The 20,734-nt window shown below is 32.8% G+C and overlaps 1 protein-coding gene across 1 annotated transcript; it reads right to left on the bottom strand.

Annotated features, from left to right (window-relative positions):
• Nucleotides 1–859: 859 nt before the first annotated feature.
• Nucleotides 860–17,710, bottom strand: gusb (glucuronidase, beta). Its single transcript, XM_058777001.1, has 12 exons — nucleotides 17,257–17,710; nucleotides 15,778–15,963; nucleotides 15,513–15,694; nucleotides 14,120–14,262; nucleotides 12,428–12,615; nucleotides 11,312–11,455; nucleotides 9,320–9,498; nucleotides 8,065–8,211; nucleotides 6,755–6,839; nucleotides 5,284–5,460; nucleotides 3,368–3,503; nucleotides 860–2,416 (listed from the first exon to the last, which is right to left on the bottom strand). The coding sequence occupies exons 1-12, from the start codon at nucleotides 17,470–17,472 to the stop codon at nucleotides 2,268–2,270; spliced, it is 1,932 nt and encodes a 643-aa protein (XP_058632984.1). The 5' UTR covers nucleotides 17,473–17,710; the 3' UTR covers nucleotides 860–2,267.
• Nucleotides 17,711–20,734: the final 3,024 nt, after the last annotated feature.

Here is a 20,734-nt window from a genome sequence, read left to right as displayed (position 1 = left end):
TCATTCTAAAACTAGCATGCAGTAAAGCGGTCTTCATGGTAACAGTTTACAGCAATGATGCGTCGCAGAACTTTGTGTAATAGAGCACATGCTGTACTAACAGCTGGAGAGTTTCTGGAAATAATTAAGAAAAATAAATGCTTGATTTTGTTTTTGATACTTCAGTAGATGCAAAGTTTAGAACACCACAGGTACAATAACATCATGTTAAATGAAACAAATCCTTCAGTGATAAAGTGCATCTCCTGTTGTCTCTCACATCAAAATCCAGTCACATATTTAAGAACTGTTTTGGCTTTTGTGCTTGATCTGTGCAGATTTCTCTCCTGATTCAGACCAGACTAATTTTTCACTGGAGGAAGCAATATTATGGATTATGGACGCATATTTGAGTTAAAAACGTTTTTGTCTTCTCCAGATGTTAACTGATGGACTGGAGTGGTGTGGATTATTGTGATGTTTTTATCAGCTGTTTGGACTCTCATTCTGACGGCACCCATTCACTGCAGAGCATCCATTGCTGAGCTAAATTTCTCCAAATCTGATGAAGAAACAAACTCATCCTAATCTTGGATGGCTTGAGGATGAGGATATTTTCATTTTTGTGTGAACTGTCCCTTTAACTGTTAACTTAAATGATCATGCTTACTATCTATATCCCATCTTATCCTAGTCAGATGTTTGTCTGCTACCTTTAGTTCTTCTTAAGCACTTTGAGATGTTTAATCTTGTAAAGTTTGGCCTAAATACATCTGAACTGAATGTAGGAAACGGATGAGACGTGCTTAAACATCCAGTGTGTGTTTCAGACAAGAGCTCTGATGACAATAACATGAGCATTAATGAGTCTCAGGTCTGATGTCGTGGAATGTCGTTTATTTCGATGACATCGCTGAGGAATGTCTGGAATGTCCACAAACAAAGGATTCATTCAATTGCTTGTTATGAAGTAATTAAAGTAAAGTACACTCTGCTATCGTACAAAAATCAACACATCACTGGTCACTCACACACACTAACTGAGATGAAACTAAAAACTTTTGTTCATGACTGGAGCCAATTATTACAAGAAGATTAAAATTCATAGGAAATGACTGTATAATAAAAGTACTGCCAGTGAAATACACAGTGGCCTGATGGGTAACGTGGGGATGAATCTCACATAAACGCATCCGGATCACATTTAACCTCAAAAAAAAAAAAAAAAAAACCTTAAATGATATTTATTTATGTATATTTATTTTGACCTCAGGTTCTTGTTTTATTTAATCTGTGTTTTTTTTTCTTTCTCATTTTCAATGATGATCATTGTTAAATTCTCATTAGATGTTTTTTTTTAAACTGTAATGCAATCTTTTTTTTTTTAAATCTAAATCTGCATTAAGGTAGTACAACAAATATTACCATGATATAAAAATAATTTACAGTTTGAATAATATAATTTTTTCCCCCCTCAAGTTCTTGTATTAAATATGGATGTTTTTTCAATTCTCATTATTCTCAATGAGGATCCTTGTAAGATTCTCAGTAGATATTACTGTAATGCAGCTATTTTTAAAATATAAATCTGCATAAAGGCAATACAACAAATATCACCATAATATAAGAATATATGAATAATATAATTATGTTAATGATCCTTATTAGATTCTCATTAGATATGATTTCTGTTATGTAATTATTATTATATAATCTAAACTAAGGAAGTACAACAAATATTACCAAGATATGTAAATACTTTACAATTTAAATGTGTTTTTGCATTACAGTAATGAATTTGAGGAGAAATGTGCCTTAATTGTAATGTAAATTATAATAATGCAGTTGCTGGTCCTAAATTTTTCTTTAAACCAGAATTATCGTCTGTTTATTTCTTTTGAGGTGAAAGATGAGCCAGACACGCTCTTGACAGGTTTCATGAGATTCACTCATCTGAATATCATTGCAAACATTCACAATACAAATTCCAGAGGAAGAGCACCAGAAAAAGGCACATTAAAGGAAAAAAATATTCCTGTTCCAATAGTGTTACTGTGATTTAAAAGCAATTCAAAACATGGACTTCTGCAATCAAAACGATCTAAAAAAATTGAGTGTCTTTACAAAGAACAAACAGCACATGGATTCCTCACACAATCACACCGTTAAGAACAGATCTGTTTCTCCCACAGGTGTGATTGTCATAGTGTAGCACATATAAGGCACTTCCACTTGATAAACAGTCTATTTTGACCTGGTCTTCCTGCACAGGAAGCAGCTAATCCGGCTCACTGGCAGGGATACCTGGCCCAGGTGGGGAGCACACCTGTCTCATTGGCGATCCTCCAGTATCGCTCTCGCAGCAGAAACGCTCCAGGTTTGGGCTGCCGCTGCCGAGTGAAGATTCCCTTCTTATTCCCAACCACTCGAGTGATAGCTGGAGACAGAGAGAGATTAATGCACGATTTCCTTCAAGAAATAGTTCACAGAAATGAAAATGTTCTCACCCTCAGTCCATCCAAGATGTAGATGAGTTAGTTTCTTCATCAGATTTGGAGGAATGTTGCATTGCATCAGTGTCTCAGCAATGGATGCTCTGCAGTGAATGGGTGCCGTCAGAATGAGAGTCCAAACAGCTGATAAAAACATCACAATAATCCACAGCACACAAGTCCATCAGTTAACATCTGGAGAAGACAAAAGCTGAAACATCCATCATTAAGACCTTTTTATATAAAATACACGTCCATAATAACTCTTCCTCCAGTGTTTTCCTCTCACATCAAAATCCAGCCACGTATTTGTTTAGAGCTGTTTTGCTTGTAAACGGTGCTTGATCTGTGCAGATTTCTCTCCTGATTCAGACCAGACTAATTGGAGGAAGTTATTATGGACGCATATTTGAGTTAAAAACATTGATGGATTTGTTTCAGCTTTTGTCTTCTCCAGATGTTAACTGATGGACTGGAGTGGTGTGGATTATTGTGATGTTTTTATCAGCTGTTTGGACTCTCATTCTGACGGCACCCATTCACTGCAGAGCATCCATTGGTAAGCAAGTGATGGAATATTACATTTCTATAAATATGATGAAGAAACACTCATCTACATCTTGGATGGACTGAGGGTGAGCACATCTTCAGCACATTTTCATTTTTGCATGAACTACTACTTTAAACTTCAAAACGATGAGTTTTATCTTTTAATCAGAGCAGAAAATGTGCAAATAAAGTCTGCAGATTCCATACTGGTAACTGAGGATCTGTCTGACATGGTTTCAAACTCTTATCTAAAGCATGCATGAGTGAACAGTATGCTAGTTAATGTGTGCTATATGTTCCAGAAAAACCTGTTGAGAGCAAAGGAAAAGGCTGCGGTTGTTTCCTACTTTGAGCCGTCATGAAGTCGGCAAAGTTCCAGATCAGTTCTCCAATCACAAACTCCTTCCTCTTCTGGTCGAACACGTTGTGGTAGTTCTGCAGGACAGTCTTTTGATACTCCTCTGTGAACATCATGGGTGGATCCTGCAGGACAACAAACACGTCAGGTTCACTTCTTCCCACAGCTGTCAACACTGGGTAAACAAAACTTCAACAGCTGTAAATATTTTCGCCAACCATACTATTTTTTGCCAACTGTACTTAAAACTGCATTACTTGGTTAAAAAATAGATTTTGTATATACACACATATACTTATATATATGTGTGTACTTTTTTATGCTACACAAGAATAGTAAAAACTAGGGCTGTCAACATTAACGCATTAATGCATGCGACTAATCAAAAAAATTTAACACGTTAATATTTTTTTAACACAGATTAATCGTTTGATAAGGTTTGACTCCAACTTCTTCCCATCATCTCAGCGCGGAAGCTTATCTATCATTGTGTGATGAGGGTACAGCACAGTGTTGCCAGGGTAACGGCACAAGTGGTCTATTTTGAAAATACAGTCGCGGGAAAAATTACAGAGCCGTTGGTGTGGTTTTTTGGGCTACTTTTATAATGTACCGCGGCCACCCAAAGTGTATATAGACAAATAAAAATAAAAATAGATCCTTTTACTAATGTGTATTATACTTGAAATGTATCCCTGACAACTTAAGAACGGAGAGGCGGTAACATCACAAACAACGTGAGTTTCAGCAGAGCAGCAGAAATAAACATGACAACAGCCACTATAGATTATATAAGATAATAAACACACGATTACGATAGATATGGTCTGTATGTGATTTTCTTGAGGTGAATGTGTACATCTGAAATGCTAATTTGTGCAGCGATATAAAAGGCTATAAATAGCATATTTTAACAACAGTAAACGAGCAAATTCCACATGTGATCGCAAAAGGAAGTTATTACAAACACTCGATGGTGGTTTGAAGTGAGTTCTGAGTAAAAGTGCACTATTAATCTCATAAATTGTCTTATGTAGCATGATGCTAATGTTAGCTCTAATGCAGCTGCAGAACAGGTCCAATTCTTCTTCATAATGCATTTTGTCATAATACTTCACGTACGGTCGCAAGAAATGTTTTGTTGTATTTATTTAGAAATACTTTTGATAATAGTTGGGTAAATGTATACTGGGATTGAAGCGATGTGGCTTGGTAAACGTTTTATTGCCAGTTTAAAGGCTGATAATGGCTGAATAAAAACAAAAGAATAATGATAAAAGAATAATAAGGATTATGTCTCATAGCTGGCGGAAGTGTGAAAGATTCTGTTTCCTTAAATTAGTTTGTCATGCATTTCTTTTTCAACACATTTACAGGTAAATCCTAGTATTTTAAATTTGTGATTAATCATGATTAATTACAGTCCATGACTGATTAACACGATTACATTTTTTAATCGATTGACAGCACTAGTAAAAACTGAAATTTAACATTGTCACTATGATTAAAAATAGTAAATGATGTTTATCTGATAATGTAACAATGCAAACAGGTTTTCTGTAAGGGGTAGGTTTAGGATTAGAGGATAGAAAATATAGTTTGGTCAGTATAAAAGTAATAGAAGTCTATGGAAAGTCCCCACAATTCACAGAAACTTGTCATGTTTTATGACAAAAGACATGTATTTGCATAATTCCTAGTAATTCAAATGTTAAAATAACACAGGCAGCACATGTAAATAAATGATGCCATTAGTGCCTGCAATTCATTCTTACCTTGTGTATCCAGACACAGGCTAGACATTTACTGAAATTTACATCTAAAATGGGGTCTCGTGACGATTCGTTTCTTGTTTTAGAGTTAAAATGAAGCATTATTAATGGCATCTGTGTGTTTAGGACTCACAGTGTGTAGGCCGGGCACGGCGTCCGCTCCGTACTCGCTCTGGATTATGGGTTTCTGGTATTTGCCGTACCAGTTATCAAACTGAGTGTTGAGCTGAAGATCGATGATCTCTGTGTGACCCGGGTCATGATACCACGAGAAATAGCTGTTCACGCAGATAACGTCCACGTACGGCGCCTGACGACCAGAACACAGCAAATCAGCAAAAACTCCCTCTTCTATTCATACAGTTCAGTTATCAAAACTAAATCAATCTTTTCATATGCACAAAGGTTAGCCAGATAAAACATTACATTTAGAAATCTGAAAGTATCAACAGCCTGTGTAACTGTAGGGGAGGAGAATGATCATGAAATATCTCCAGTGATTATATCCAAAAATACACTGAAAAAAAAATATGTAGAAACAGTTTGAACTTAGAAATTGCTAGTAAATTCACAAATAAAGAAATGGCAGGTAATACATTGGATTAAATGTGAAACTTTGAAGTTGAAAGACAAATAACAAGTGTATTTAAAATATACTTAATATTTGACTTTATTATATTAATATTTGAAATATTTGACACACAACACACACACAAATAAATAAATATTCTGCAAATATAAACCAAAAAAAAAACAATTTAGTGAATTTCACAAATAATTACAAAGAAATGGCATATAACTTAATTAAACATTAAAGTTTGAAGTTAAAAGACAAGTAAAAAGTGTATTAATAATAAATATCGAAATATATAAAAAATCGAAATATTCTTGTGACAAAAGATGCATAATTTATAAGATTTGCATAATTTATCAAACTGAATATATATATATATATATATATATATATATGATATAGATAGATATGTGTTATGTATCTATATTAATGTTACATCTATCTTTCTATGAACTCCAAATATACACTAAAAAATTGTTGTAGAAGCAATTTTCACTCAGAAATTGCTAGTAAATTTCACAAATAATTACAAAAATGGCAAGTAACATTGAATTAAACAAAATTTAGAATATGAAAGTAAATATCTATATATGCATAAAATATAAGTATTCTTGTGACAAAAGATTTGATTTGCATAATTTTTAAGCAATGGTATTTTTTTTATTTTTTTTTTAACAGTTTAGTGCAGACGTGTTTTTAAGTAAACATGAATCTTTTCAGCATGAAGTCACAGAGATTTATTCCTCAGATTTGTTAATATAAAACACTCACTAGAATGAGACCCAACAAGAAGTATGTGTTTTATCTACTACTGAGGGCAGTGTTCAGGGGAGTAATCTAGAGTAAATTTACTGAATGACTGACTGTGTTTGAATGACGCAGATCTACTGTAGATCAAGAAATATAAGATAAGAACTGTTCAAACAGCTGGAATAAAAAGGAAAGTAGATGCAAGGTTGTGAAATGGTTACTTTGCAACACAGAAACTTTTCAAAAATACATGTATAAAATGTAAAAGGCGACGTCTCACCCCTAGATCTCTGGCATAGTTGCTGTCTGTGATGTACGTGACCGGCCGAGAGGAATCCAGAGACTTCGTACGAGACACCAGTGCCCTTCAGAAAAATACAATTTAAGATGTTTTTTTCTGACAATACGAACAAGAATTTAGATATGGTATTTTAAACATTTAAAAAATTTATCTATTTCCAGTTGAAAAACAAGTTTCAGACTGAAAATGTTGACTTTGCCCGTTATTTATGATTACTGTCAAAGGATGTCTTAATTTATCATTTCAATTTGATCAATTAAAATTCCATGACTTTTCCCGGATGTTTATTTTGATTTTATTTAAATGTTTAATTATTATTATTTTGTATATATTTTATTCACTGTATTTTAATTTAACAATTGATTTAATTATTTTATTCATGAATATATTTTTATTTATTAACTTTAAATTACAGCTAAATGGAAATAACAAAAATCAAAAAGAAAAGCACCAAAAAAAAAAAAAAACAACTAAAACTATTAAAATTAATATGTTTTAAGTATTTTCAATAATACTAAAATATACAAATAATACAACTACATAAGTCAATGACAAATAAATTATGACTTTGTTCTTCTGACACAAGAACAAGGTCAAAAACATCTCTATAAGATTTGCAACTATTATTATATTATATTTATTGTTTTTTAATTTAATTTAATTTGTATTAATCATTCTATTTTTCCAGGCCTGGAAACCACAATTTTAACACATCCAGGTTTTCCATAATAACTGGAAAGGGAACAAGAACCTAGTCAGACGTCAGTGATGCAGAAAGAAGGGACATTAACATCATAATGTTTAACATTACGCTATTGCTGTTCTAGCTAGCGTTAATAATTCAAACGGATGTTATTTGCAAATGAATTTCCCATCAAGAGCTGAAGCCGTTGAGACTCAGTGAGTTGTGTATAAATTAGTGCCTGAGATGTTTTGGGTGTTTTGGCCCGTGGCGTGTCTATGATGCTGTGTATGTTAATGAGGCTCAGAGCAGGTGTTTCTACCTGAAGACATTCATTACAGCCGCTGAACAAGACCTGACATATACACATAAACCCCTCATTATGATGCATTATTACTGTCAAAACAGCTTCACATGAACACAGAGTCATGAAAAACAGGATTTTTGCCCTTTTAAACTAAGATTTAAGACGGCATCATAACTGATATTGTGCTACAACAACAGGAGGTCAACGTTTAATCTGTCTTCTCCTCCTTTAGGTGGGAACATGCTGTGATCTGGACCACTGAAGCCATTAAACGAGTCCTTCATATTCAGTTTGACTCACTTGAAGTAGAATCCGGCGGGCTGCATTTCAGACGCCGGCTCATTGGCCACAGACCACATGACCACAGACGGGTGGTTTTTATCACGTCGGACCAGCTCCTCCATGACCGTCAGGTGATGAGCCAGAGAAACATTCCCGAAACTGCGTCTGAGGACGAGACACACACACACACACACACACACACACACACTCTTATTGATTATCTGGATCTAGATATGACCGCCTCGGACCAAAACACTTTCAATAGATTGAGACTAAAAATGAATCAGTGTCAATTCAATACACTGAGATAGTAAATACTGACAATTCATTCTTAACTGAAATTAAATGCTAGAATTATCAATATTTGTATTAAATATTTGGAGGTTAAATAAGCAGGAGGTTGCACCAATATCTCTGAACACACCTCAGTAAATAAACTTTTTAAATCCTGTAGCATATTTTGTCCTATATTCAAATAATAAAATGATTAAAATTAAAATGGAAATAAAAATAAATTAAAGCTATATTTAAATATTACAAATAAAATATTATAAAATTAAAACAATGAAAAATTTTTAACTAACAAATATTGCAAATTAACAGAAATACATTTAAATAATAAAATGGAAACAACAATAAATAAAAAATATATATCAAGAAAAAATCTTAAACTAAAAAGTAAATGAACAAAAATAGAAATTAACTGAAATAAATTTAAATAATAAAATTACTAACACTAAAATGGAAATAAAAATACATTACTATATATACATATATATATATTAATAAAACAAACTTACAAATATTAAACTAAAAAGATATTAAAAATTAACTGAAATACATTTAAATAATAAATTACAAAAAAATATGACAAATTACTCTGCCAGAAATTACAAAAAAATATTATTTTTACTGAAATATGTAAAAATAATAAAATTACTAAAACAAAAAAAACAGGTATATATAAATATTATTAACAAAATTACTCAAATTAAAACTGCAAATACAAAAATAAAAGCAAGTAATAAATACTATAATAGCATATAAATAATACTAAAACAACACTGGTCTGAAGAAACAAGTGACCTGTCAAACGAATCTTGTCAGACATGGATTCATTTCCTACGGGTTTGTAACCTTGAAATCGTTTCAGATTACAAAATAATCAAAAAGGGATGAAACGGGACACTAGACACTGTGTTTCTGTGCCACACTTGGGTAAAACCCCTCAATAAAGGCTGAAGTGTTAGTATCTGCTGGGACGGCGTCTCACATGTCTTTGATTCCCACTCCAGGACACTCGTCTATGATGACGATGCCGTGCCGGTCAGCCATCTGTAGGACCTCCTCGGCGTAGGGATAGTGACTGGTGCGGAACGAGTTCACTCCCATCCACTTCATCAGGTTAAAGTCCTTCACCACCAGAGGCCAGTCGAAGCCTTTCCCTCGGATCTGCCACACAAACCGCGGGTTTCAGTGAGGTGATCAGCACTGAGCTCTGAAACTCTCACAGCAGCTGCGTGAGGATCAGTGTGTGTCTGTGAACTCTGACCCTGAGCAAACATCAGCTATAATAACAGAAGTACAGGAGGATGCGGTTGTGTGGTGGAGCGGTCGAGTTAATAGCTGATATCAGCTGCTTTTACCGATAGTTTGAACATTCTGTCAGCATTTACTCTGTAATCTTGTCGTTTCAAACCCATATGACTTTCTTTCCTCCGTAGCAGAATGTTAACACTGAGCTTAATGATAAAATAAAAGAAGACGATGTGAAGTTCATCCAAGACATCGAACATCCAAGTTTAAGTACTAAAATGACTAAAGCTAAAATTGAAATAAAAATCAGATAAAAATGTATTATCCCCCCTCAAGAAAAGGAATAAAAATGACCAAATCACATAACAAATACACATAAAACTCAAATACTCAAAATATTAATAAATATAAAAGGCATGTGCATATTTATTCAGTCGTATTCAGATCAGAATTAGACATTAGAATTAGAAATGTTGCCTAAAATAAAATAAGTTTAAGTACTCAAATTACAAAAACTAAATTTAATATAAAATAAATTAAAGCTAAAATGAAAACACACACACACACACACACACACACACACACACAAATAAAAACGACAAAAGCATATAACAACATTACAAAAACTTAAAGTAAAATTAAAATGAATAGAAACAAATGCATAAAATAAGCTCAAAATATAAATAAATATAAAAGAAAAGATGGAATTACAAAAAAATGGAAGTTCTAAAATTACTAAAACTAAATCAGAAATAAAATAAATTAAATAAAAAGAGAATAAAAAAAAGACCAAAACTTAAACTAAAATGAAACCTGATAATACATTATATAAAAGCTCAAAATATTATTAATAATAATTAATAGAAATCATGTGCATGTTCACTCTTTTTCTTTTTTTTTTTGCATTGTAATCAGAATTAGAAGAAATTAGAATTAATAATTACCCTTGGCAACTAATTGACATAAAATAAGTTACTGAAATTAAAATAAATTAAAGATGAATTAAAATGCAAAAAAAGAGAAGCAGCAGCAACAGTTACTAAAACATAAACTAAAATTTAAAAGGAAAACTGATAATACATAAAATAAATATTAATAATATAATCAAATTTAATCAAAATATTAATAAAAGTAATGATAATAAAAGAAAACCGTGTCCATGTTCATTCATTTTTTTGCATTGTAATTAGAATAAATTAGAAATGTTGCCTTGGCAACCAACTGAAATAAGTTTAGTTTAATAAAACTTAAATGAAACTTAAATGAAAATGAAAATACTTAAAACAAAATATATACTTTAAAAGAAATATTCATTCAGTGTATGTATTCATTCAGTCGCACTGTAATCGGCACACAAGAGCCCATGCATTTCCTGATGCAGTGAAAATGTGAGATTTCAGAGATCTGATTATTGATTTTCAATGCATAACGCTTCAGTCTGCTCCGCACGCAAAGCTATCATATGATTTCAGACGACTCTGGATATAGCACAGGAGTCTTATGAACTACTTTATGAAACTGTATGCCGTCTTTCTGTAATTTTTGGAGCTTGTCAGCATCCAAACCTCAATTACTTGGAAAAGAGCAGCTTAAATGTTAATCTTTTGCCTTTCACAGAAGAAAGTAAGTCACAGAGGTTTGAACTGATGTGAGGGTGAGTATATAATATTTTCTAGGTATCAGTCAGTCAGTGTTGTGTGTGGTTTTGCTGCCCTCTGGTGTCACTCACGTCTGCGTCCTCGTGTTTGTTGACCCCGTGGAAGTAAAATGGCTTGTTGTTGATGAGAAACTGTGTGCTGGTGACTTTAATGGTGCGAATTCCCACAGGAAGAGTGTAAACGTCCGTCTGTCCGTCCTCCGCTGTCGCCTGAACCTACAAAACCAGATCAGACAGCTGTTCATCAATCCATCGCATTTTAGCATTACATATTTTTATCATTTTATCTACATATACAGTATTTTCAACTGCATGAAAAATGCCATGCAGAAACGTCTGTTAATATTTTGGATTAATGCTGCAAACAAGCAATATATTGAATAAATTTGTTATTTGAAATAAAATAAACATTAACTGAAATAAAACATTAAAATTTTATCTAGTTTAATTTTCATTTAGTTCACCTTATTAACATAACTAAATCTTATATAAAAATTATATGTAGACATATTAACTATATAGACATATTAAGAAAATACAAAACTTAATAAAAATTACTAAAACAGAATGAAAACAGAAAATATACAAATAAAATGAATTCAGTTTATTAATAAAACCTATAATAGTTTCTCAGTGATACTAAAATAACACTGTAACATTATCATTTAGTTTACAAATGATTTGTGTAATAGTACAATACAAATTATTTTTACAAGTGATTTATTTAATAGAATTTTAAATCAATTCACACAGTTTGAACCAGGGGTAATATATAGTTATTACATTTTTGTTATTTGAAATGAAATAAACATTAACTGAAATAAAACAAAATATTAACTTATTTTTTTTCAATGCAACATTTCTCCTTTTCATTTAGGCTACCTTTATGTACTTAAATAACTGAAACGAAATAAAAATAAAAATAAATAAAAGCTATAAATAAAACTAATAAAAATAAAAAACAAAATGACTAAAACTTTAAGAAAATTTAAATCGAAAAGAAAACTAGATTATTAATAAAAACTATAATAGTATCATAATAATACTAAAATAACACTGGTTTAAACTGATTCACAGAAATGAATCTCTGGTGACACTTTACAATAAGGTTTCATTTGTTAACATTACATAACTAAATTAGTTCAGGTGAATACTTGTAGCCCTGTGGAAACTGTTCTCGACACTGACCTCCATGGAGTAAAGGTACGCTGGGTTTTCGTGCATCAGATACGGCCACCACAGGTTTACGTCTGTGACTTTGAGGACTCCTCTCGAGCCGTTGGCCGAAGCCACGCATCTGCCGTCCTGAGCCGAGAGCGTGACCTTCACAGCGGGTTTAGAGCTGCCCAACACGGACACGTTATAACTGACCAGCCCTAAAACACAGGACACACACGTGATCGGATGAGTCGGACTAAATCAACGAACATTTATAATGTTAAGCTCTACAGGCAGCGTCTGTAGGCCTAAAGCAATCATAGAACATAATGTCACTCCGACAAAGTAAAATAACTAAAACATTTATGCATTTAGCAGACGCTTTTATCCAAAGCGACTTACAGTGCATTCAGGCTATAAATTTTGTTGATTTATTTATCAGTATGTGTGTTCCCTGGGAATTGAACCCATGACCTTTTGCACTGCTATCGCAATGCGATACCACTGAGCCACAGGAACACTGCACAGAAGAAACAATGCAAAATATGAATGATTTATATGCAACATTATGCTAAACATGCATTTCATGTGCATAAAAAAGAAGTTGGTGGACTACTTTGACAACAGCCTTTCAATGCAATAAAACACAATACAATACAACTTTACTGTTAACCAAGTTAAAATTTCTCTTTGAGAAGCCAGCAATATAAAAGATGATAAAAGCAGCACAGCACATACACACAATCAATACATACATACATGCATTCAGAGAATGTAACATTTCTCTGATCTGAACATTCAGTACCTTTCTTAATAAACACAAAATATTATATTATTTTTTTCCATAAAAAGAACAAAACCTAGACTGTGAAAAAATGATTTTTCAAAGTTTATTGGATTATTGGAGTACGTTTTATAAGAAAATACTATTTCAGTCTATTTCACTTTGATTTAATGTTTTACTTTCCTTTTCTTTATAGTTATTTGTGAAATTTACCAGCATTTTCTGAGTTAAAAGTATTTATTTTGTGTACTAGGAAAGTTCATGAAGCAACACAATAAATGTTTATTTAAAAATCCCAAAATTATACGTTTTTTTGTTATATACAAATATATATTTGTATATATGTGACCCTGGAGCACAAAACCAGTCTTAAGTCGCTGGGGTATATTTGTAGCAATAGCCAAAAATACATTGTATGGGTCAAAATTATACATTTTTATTTAATGCCAAAAATCATTAGAATATTAAGTAAAGATCATGTTCCATGAAGATATTTCGTAAATTTCTTGCCGTAAATATAATCAAAACCTAATTTTTGATTAGTAATATGCATTGCTAAGAACTTCATTTGGACAACTTTAAAGGTGATTTTCTCAATATTTAGATTTTTTTGCTCCCTCAGATTTTCAAATAGTTGTATCTCAGCCAAATATTGTCCGATCATAACATCAATGGAAACCTTATTTATTCAGCCTTCAGATAATGCATAAATCTCAATTTCGAAAAATTGACACTTAAGACTGGTTTTGTGGTCCAGGGTCACATATTATATACAAAAAACAAGACTTTGAAGGAAGGTCAGTTCACTCAGGAACAAAATCTGACACGAACTGTCTCATAAATGTTATTTCTTGCCCTCAAATAGCATTTAAAGTTGCAATTGTCCAAGCCTGCAGTTAAAAATAAGGTGTATAATGACACATTTCCGGGGAGCTTACCGATGTTATCAGAGAAGGACGTCTCCACTGTGATGTCATCAATGTGCGCCTTCGGTGTGGTGTACAGCAGGACCGATCGGTGTATTCCAGCGTAGTTGAAGAAATCAAAGTTAGTGTTCTGAACGAAGTAGCCAGCCGGGTATCTGAGAGGAAAAGAAGACGGTAAAGACATAAAATGTCTAGGACAAGAGATCATGTGCCTTTTAATAATCTGCTGGTTATAGCCAGTTAAATGATCTGAACGGGACATGGGGCCGCAGGGGAGAGCGAGGGAAATCTGTGCAACTGATTAGACAAAAACAGTGTTTAAAACTTATAATAATAATAAAATATATAGAAATCAGGTTTACATAAACACAAACAAAAATTAGATCAAGATAAATACAGACAAAATTGCTTAAAACAAGAAAATATGTAAGTAAATAAATAATACATCTAACAGAACAGTGCTATAATGAGTAGCCAAAAGTGTAATAATTAACATAGGAGAAACTAAATATTTTCCAAATAATATTTAGACATATTTATAATAGGGGTTGTACACTTATCACTATCGTCGCCTGCTTGGTGCAAAGTATCAATATTTTATTGTATAAATTGCAAATACAAAAATATGAATATTTAGGTACTGAATAATAAAATAATTTGCATACAACATTCTTTGACTGTTTGTCTTTCTATGGACTGATGTGGACAACGTTTTCCTTTGGGGATGTTCTGCAAAAGTTGAATAAATCACAATATGTCATACTCTATCTTAACAAGTTTAAAACTGCAATACTGTTGCACTGTGATCATATTTAATCATTGGGCCTCCCACACCTAATTTATAAATGTTTAGAGTAAAAGTGTAATAATGTTTTTTTTTTCCAAGTAATTAAATAAAATAAAAAAATCTGGGTTACACTTTATTTTAAGGTGCCCCTGTTACAGTGTAATTATACATTCAAGTACTGAGTAATAACTACATGTACTTGGTTAGGGTTTGGCTCACTTGCATGTAATTATGCATAATTGATTGTTATTAATTATAATAGTAAGCACATGTAACAAGGACACCTAAAATAAAGTGTTACCAAAATCTGAATAAAATAATAAATCATTTAAATTTAAATAAATACAAAATTAGATTGAAAATAAATAAATAATACACAGTAAAACAGTACAGTGCAATGAGTAGAAAATTAACTTAAAAAATATATTTTTTTGAGTAATATCAAAACATATTTATATTATATTATATCTTATTACACAGTATAAATACAATTTTAGGATGGGTTTCCTCGCAGGAGAATGATGATATTTGGGGGTCTGTAGCTTCTAAAGTATTGAAAACTCCTTTGTTAACCCGACGTGTTTTCAGTGATTTTAGGGCACATCGATGAGGTCTGACCTGGTGCGGTCGTTCATGTACTGGATGGTTCCCGGTGGAAGTGTCTCAAGAGTTAAAGTGTTGTTCACAGCGATGGTGATTCGACACACACTCCCGCTCGTCTGCCGCAGCACGTCGCTGATGTCCGCCTCAAACGGGAGATGGCCGCCCACGTGCTCGGTCACACTGACCCCGTTCACCCACTGCGACACATGGACACATCACAGATCCTGAGACTGTGACTAATCATGAGTCAAAGACAACCATCTGCATCCCACAGACTTACAAGCACTGAGTAATAGTGAGCGCTTCCCACTCGGAGCACGATCCGCGTTCCCCGGTCCTGGATCCAGCGCGCCGGCACCCATACGTCCTTCTCATACCACACCCAGCCAATGAAATCCCGGATTTTGGCGTCTTGTGTGATGTCATTGTAGCTGGACGGCACCGGCATGTCAATAACAGGCCCCGTCTGGAATAAAAATCACACAATCACAAAAATAAACACCTAAAAACACTTAAAATGCAAAATATGAACGACTGCATCCTTAATATGCAATATCATCTCTAATATAGTCTCTAATTAAACTGGCACCGTTTCTGGGAATATACAACATTTTATTCTGATTACAGCATTTGGTGCTCTTCTTAAAAAAAGAGGATGTTTCTTCTCAAGAAACCTTACAAAACACACATATTGTGCAAGTATCAGTTTATTGTGCAAAAATAACAAAAGACGACAACTGATCAGGGAATGAATGCAAGGATTATGCTTAAATAAATAATAAGACACTAGATTAAAATAACTAGGAAAATGTAATTAAAATAAATTTTAAAAAGTTATTTAAATAATAATAATAAATTGTCTTTATTAATTAATTAATTAATGATATGGTACGTAATCGTAACAGTACAGCATTATAGTAAGTAGAAAACAAATGTAATGTAGTATTATTGGAGTGCTGGGAGTCAATGGGAATTATTATAGAAAACCAGTGTAAAAATGTTCAAATAAATAAGACACTAGATTAAATTAAATGGATTTAATTAACATAAAATGTAATAATAATAATAATAATATGATACACAACCATAACAGTATATGTAAAGCAAATGTAATAAGGTAGCGTTATGGGAGCGCATGGCGAGAAAAAGTATATTAAAAAAAAAATGTACACAATTAAATAAATAAATAACCAAATAAGGTACAAGAATCACTAAATTGAACTCAAATCATTTTTTAAAAATATTTAAACAATAATAAAATATTTCAAGAGTAAATAAATATTATGGTAAAAAAAAAAAAAAACTAACAGTGCAGTACTATATAGCAAGTAGAAAACAAACATTAAATATTAGAGAAAAATTATGAAAAAAAAAAACAAAACCAATTATACATCAATAAACTTAAAAATAAATACGACACTAGATTTGACTAACTACACACATGTATTTTTTAATTAAAATAATAATCATTTTTATATTTATTTTAAATTGAGGATGGGGGTCCGTGGCATCTATAAAAGATTGAAAACCCCTGCTTCTTACAAACTAATTTTATTTCCATATACAGTGGGGTCTAAAGGTCTGAGATTTACTTAAAACCTAAAGTAGACAGAAAAACATTAGGATTAAAACAATTAGAAGTTAATTAATAATTTCTGTCAAGCTCGAGAAGCTCTTTGGAACATCTCAAATTCGACTTTTTACTCAGATAATTGTGCTGATTTGTAATGTAAGCACTCTGCTTGAGATCTCACGTGACCTCCGCCAGAGGACTCTTGTACCACTCCTGCTCGAAGCCGCGGTTCCGCTCCGGGGACAGATCCGCTCTGAAGCTCCACAGGCCGCTCACGTCTTTCACTTCTCTGGAGGGAGACTCTGTGGGAGACAGCATCCCGCCCTGCAGCGCCTGACACACGCTGCACAGAGCGGCCAGAAACACGCGTTTCGCCGCTCGCTCCGCTCCGCTCGAGCCCATCACGCGCTGCTCGACGGTCTGCGTTTACACTGAAGCACTTCCGCTGCGCGCGCGACGCTTCCTCATCTGCCAATACGTCAACAATAACGGGGTGTGCTTTTTACTTATGAACAATTTATGCAAGAATTTTCTTTTCCAGTCCCCCCAAGAGAATATTCCATTGTTTTTGGTGCAATACCTGATTGCACTACACCTTTAGTCAAGTCTGGCCCTAAAGGTACTTTAGACTCTGCTCTTTTTGACAACACTAACTTATTTGTTGACCAAAGACTTCTCAATACCATGTCAAACAAAGACATTCGTTCAAGTATTAATAGATCCCAGATCTCTTTACCTGCTTGTGTGCATTTTTGGAATAACATATTTAGTGATATAGAATAGGAAGACTACTTCTACAAAAATTATTCCTATCTAACAAAGTTGTTGAAGTCTCCCATAATTGCTATCCGTTAAATTACAAACTTGCTAAATTTAACAATAGTATTTCCCACAATTGCTTCTTTTTGCCTTCAGTCTGAAGAAACAATCAATCATTTGTTTTGGGACTGTGTTTATTGTCAAGTGTTCTGGGTTGACTTTTCCAATTTTGTTAAAAAATATTTAACTTCTGTATAACCCCCAAAATTGTGTTTTTGGTTACTCTTTGAGTATGTAAATGTATTATTAATCTATTGCTATTTCTTGCTAAATTGTACATTCATAAATGTAAATTTTCAAAGAAAACTCCTTGTTTTTTTTTTGTTTTTTTTCAGGAAAGATATTTATGTGTATGTAAACTCTTTAGGAAACTCTTAATAATTATATTGCATGTAAGACTCTTTCATGGTGTAAGTCTTATAAGATAACATAGTATGCTTTGGATTATTGTTTGTAACCCTCATTGTCTTTTGTTCTTATTTTGTCTTTGTAATTGTATTTGGTGTTCTTTTACTGCATAATAAAAAAATATTTTTTGTTCGTTCAATAAGCCTCACGTCATGCCCAGCTGCCGACTCTTTTGAAAAAGTTTCATTCGGTTTTTCACCTGTGACATGTTTTATAAGAAGGAATATTTTTTAATTAATCTGCTACTTCCATTAGCTAACTGTAATTGGTAGGCTATAGATCACTGTAAATATAGAGGAAATATTTTTCTTTTCTTTTAAAAGCAGACGTTCAGCAATATCTAAAACAATGCTATGCTTGACTAATAAGAAAGCTGTAAAATGTAAAGTAACTTTATTTTTATCATTTGATTTTATTTCTTGATTTTAATATTATAATTAATTATATGTGACCCTGGACCACAAAACCAGTCATAAGTGTCAATTTTTCGAAACTGAGATTTCTACAAGTTGAATAAATAATATTTCCATTGATGTATGGTTTGTTATGATCGGACAATATTTGGCTGAGATACAACTATTTGGAAATCTGGAATCTGAGGGTGCAAAAAAATCTAAATATTGAGAAAAGTGTCTTTAAAGTTGTCCAAATGAAGTTCTTAGCAATGCATATTACTAATCAAAAATTAAGTTTTGATACAGTCACGGTAGGAAATTTACAAAATATCTTCATGGAACATGATCTTTACTTAATATCCTAATGATTTTTGGCATAAAAGAAAAATCGATTATTTTGACCCATACATTGTATTGTTGGCTATTGCTACAAATATACCTGTGCTGCTTATGACTGCTTTTGTGCTCCAGAGTCACATATTTTAATTTATTCTATTGTACCCTGTCTGTATTTGTAATTCTTAAAAATCAGTCCCTTCAAAAAAAAAAAAAAAAAAAAAAAAAAGTCAACAACAACAATAATAATAATGATGATGATAATAACAATAATAATTGTAAATAAATAATATTATAAATTATTTTACCATGCATATTATTTACACTAGACCTATATGTTATAGGCTATATCGTGGGCTATTCTATGTTATATGTTTATGAAAACAGAAGGACAAAAATAGTGTTTATAAATCAGGGGTTTTAGAGAAGCCTGTATAATATCAGATAAATGATTCAAAAATTGAAATAACCTAAAAAGTCACACTTACTAGTATGTAATATAAAAAACGATCGTGCAGGTGTCGTTTCAACCACGAGGGGGAGACAACATATCACTCAAGATTCATTTTACCCTCAAACACACTGCCAAAGCATCTATATGATATATTTGCAAACGTGCGCACAGAATAAATGATTCATAATGGATTCTTTGGCTACAGAAACTCGTATGCACTTACAATAAAACTAACAAGCTGTAACTTAAGTGTGTTTAAAGTCTCTCAGGTGAGACACAGAAATCAAACAGATGAGATCACCTGCATCTGGAAAATGTAGTATATTGGCAAACTCTGGCCAAAAAGGTCAAACTTAGTCTAATTTGATTTGGATATTCTACTTAACCTGTCAAAATCTGTTTAGATTTGGACCGCAGGTGTGTGTGTTTACATCCCAGTCGCCTCTCTACCGCCCCCCTCAGCGCTGGAGGAAACGCTCGACAGGTGAAGCTCTCTGGAACATTTCAGACCAAATTTGAGGTAAATTCTCAAGTTGCATAATACAGAATATATTGAATGCAATATGGCGGCTCCAGACAGTGCAGATTTGGATGATAAAATACCTGAAAGTGCAAAGAGTACAGAAATAAAACAAATATTGCGATCAATATCAGATCAAATAAAGTGTAAAGCACTCATCTTTGTGTTCTCTTTGAGGTACATTTGTGTTTTTGGCCATTCAAATAAATGCATATTGATGTAACAATATGTTATGCATCTGTAGTTTTGCCTAGTTATTCTTTCTGAAGCAGATTTTTTAAAAAGATAAGGCAATGTTATTTTTATAGCACATTTAATACAAAATAGGGATTCCGAGTGCTTTGCATAAAAAAGGATTTAAAAATAATCATAAAATCAAAACAGATGCATAAGAAATAAATGAAGATCCAACAGTGCTGATAATCTTGATACCGTGATCTCCCTTGATTTTAATGAATGTATAGTAATTTAAACATGCAGAAGTAGTATATTATTGTTTATAGTTTGTGGTAAATCTTGTTTTGCAAGCCTTTAACCTGAAAACTGTGCAAACAATAATTGCATTTACATTGGACCAAGAACACCTAAATGCAGAGAGGTCCGATATGTCAGATGTCCAACATGTTCACTGATACAGAATAAAAAGTGTGGTACAGTACAGACAGATTCAGATCATGTCGTGAGAATGTTTCTGATACACTGGCTACAGAGATGCGGTGTAAACAGCACCAT

This window comes from Onychostoma macrolepis, chromosome 05, assembly GCF_012432095.1.
Source record: "Onychostoma macrolepis isolate SWU-2019 chromosome 05, ASM1243209v1, whole genome shotgun sequence".
NCBI lineage: Eukaryota > Metazoa > Chordata > Actinopteri > Cypriniformes > Cyprinidae > Onychostoma > Onychostoma macrolepis.
Note: the sequence above shows the minus strand (reverse complement) of the source record. Positions and strands in the feature narration are given on the sequence as shown.

Bases quoted from the DNA above. Each gene is read 5' to 3' on its own strand.
- gusb (XM_058777001.1), bottom strand. From the start codon at position 17,472: ATGGGCTCGAGCGGAGCGGAGCGAGCGGCGAAACGCGTGTTTCTGGCC. The intron at 15,695-15,777 runs GTAAGTCTGTGG...CATGTGTCGCAG, and splicing joins CTCACTATTACTCAGTGCTT to TGGGTGAACGGGGTCAGTGT. The intron at 2,417-3,367 runs GTAGGAAACAAC...CTCTGTCTCCAG, and splicing joins CGACTTCATGACGGCTCAAA to CTATCACTCGAGTGGTTGGG.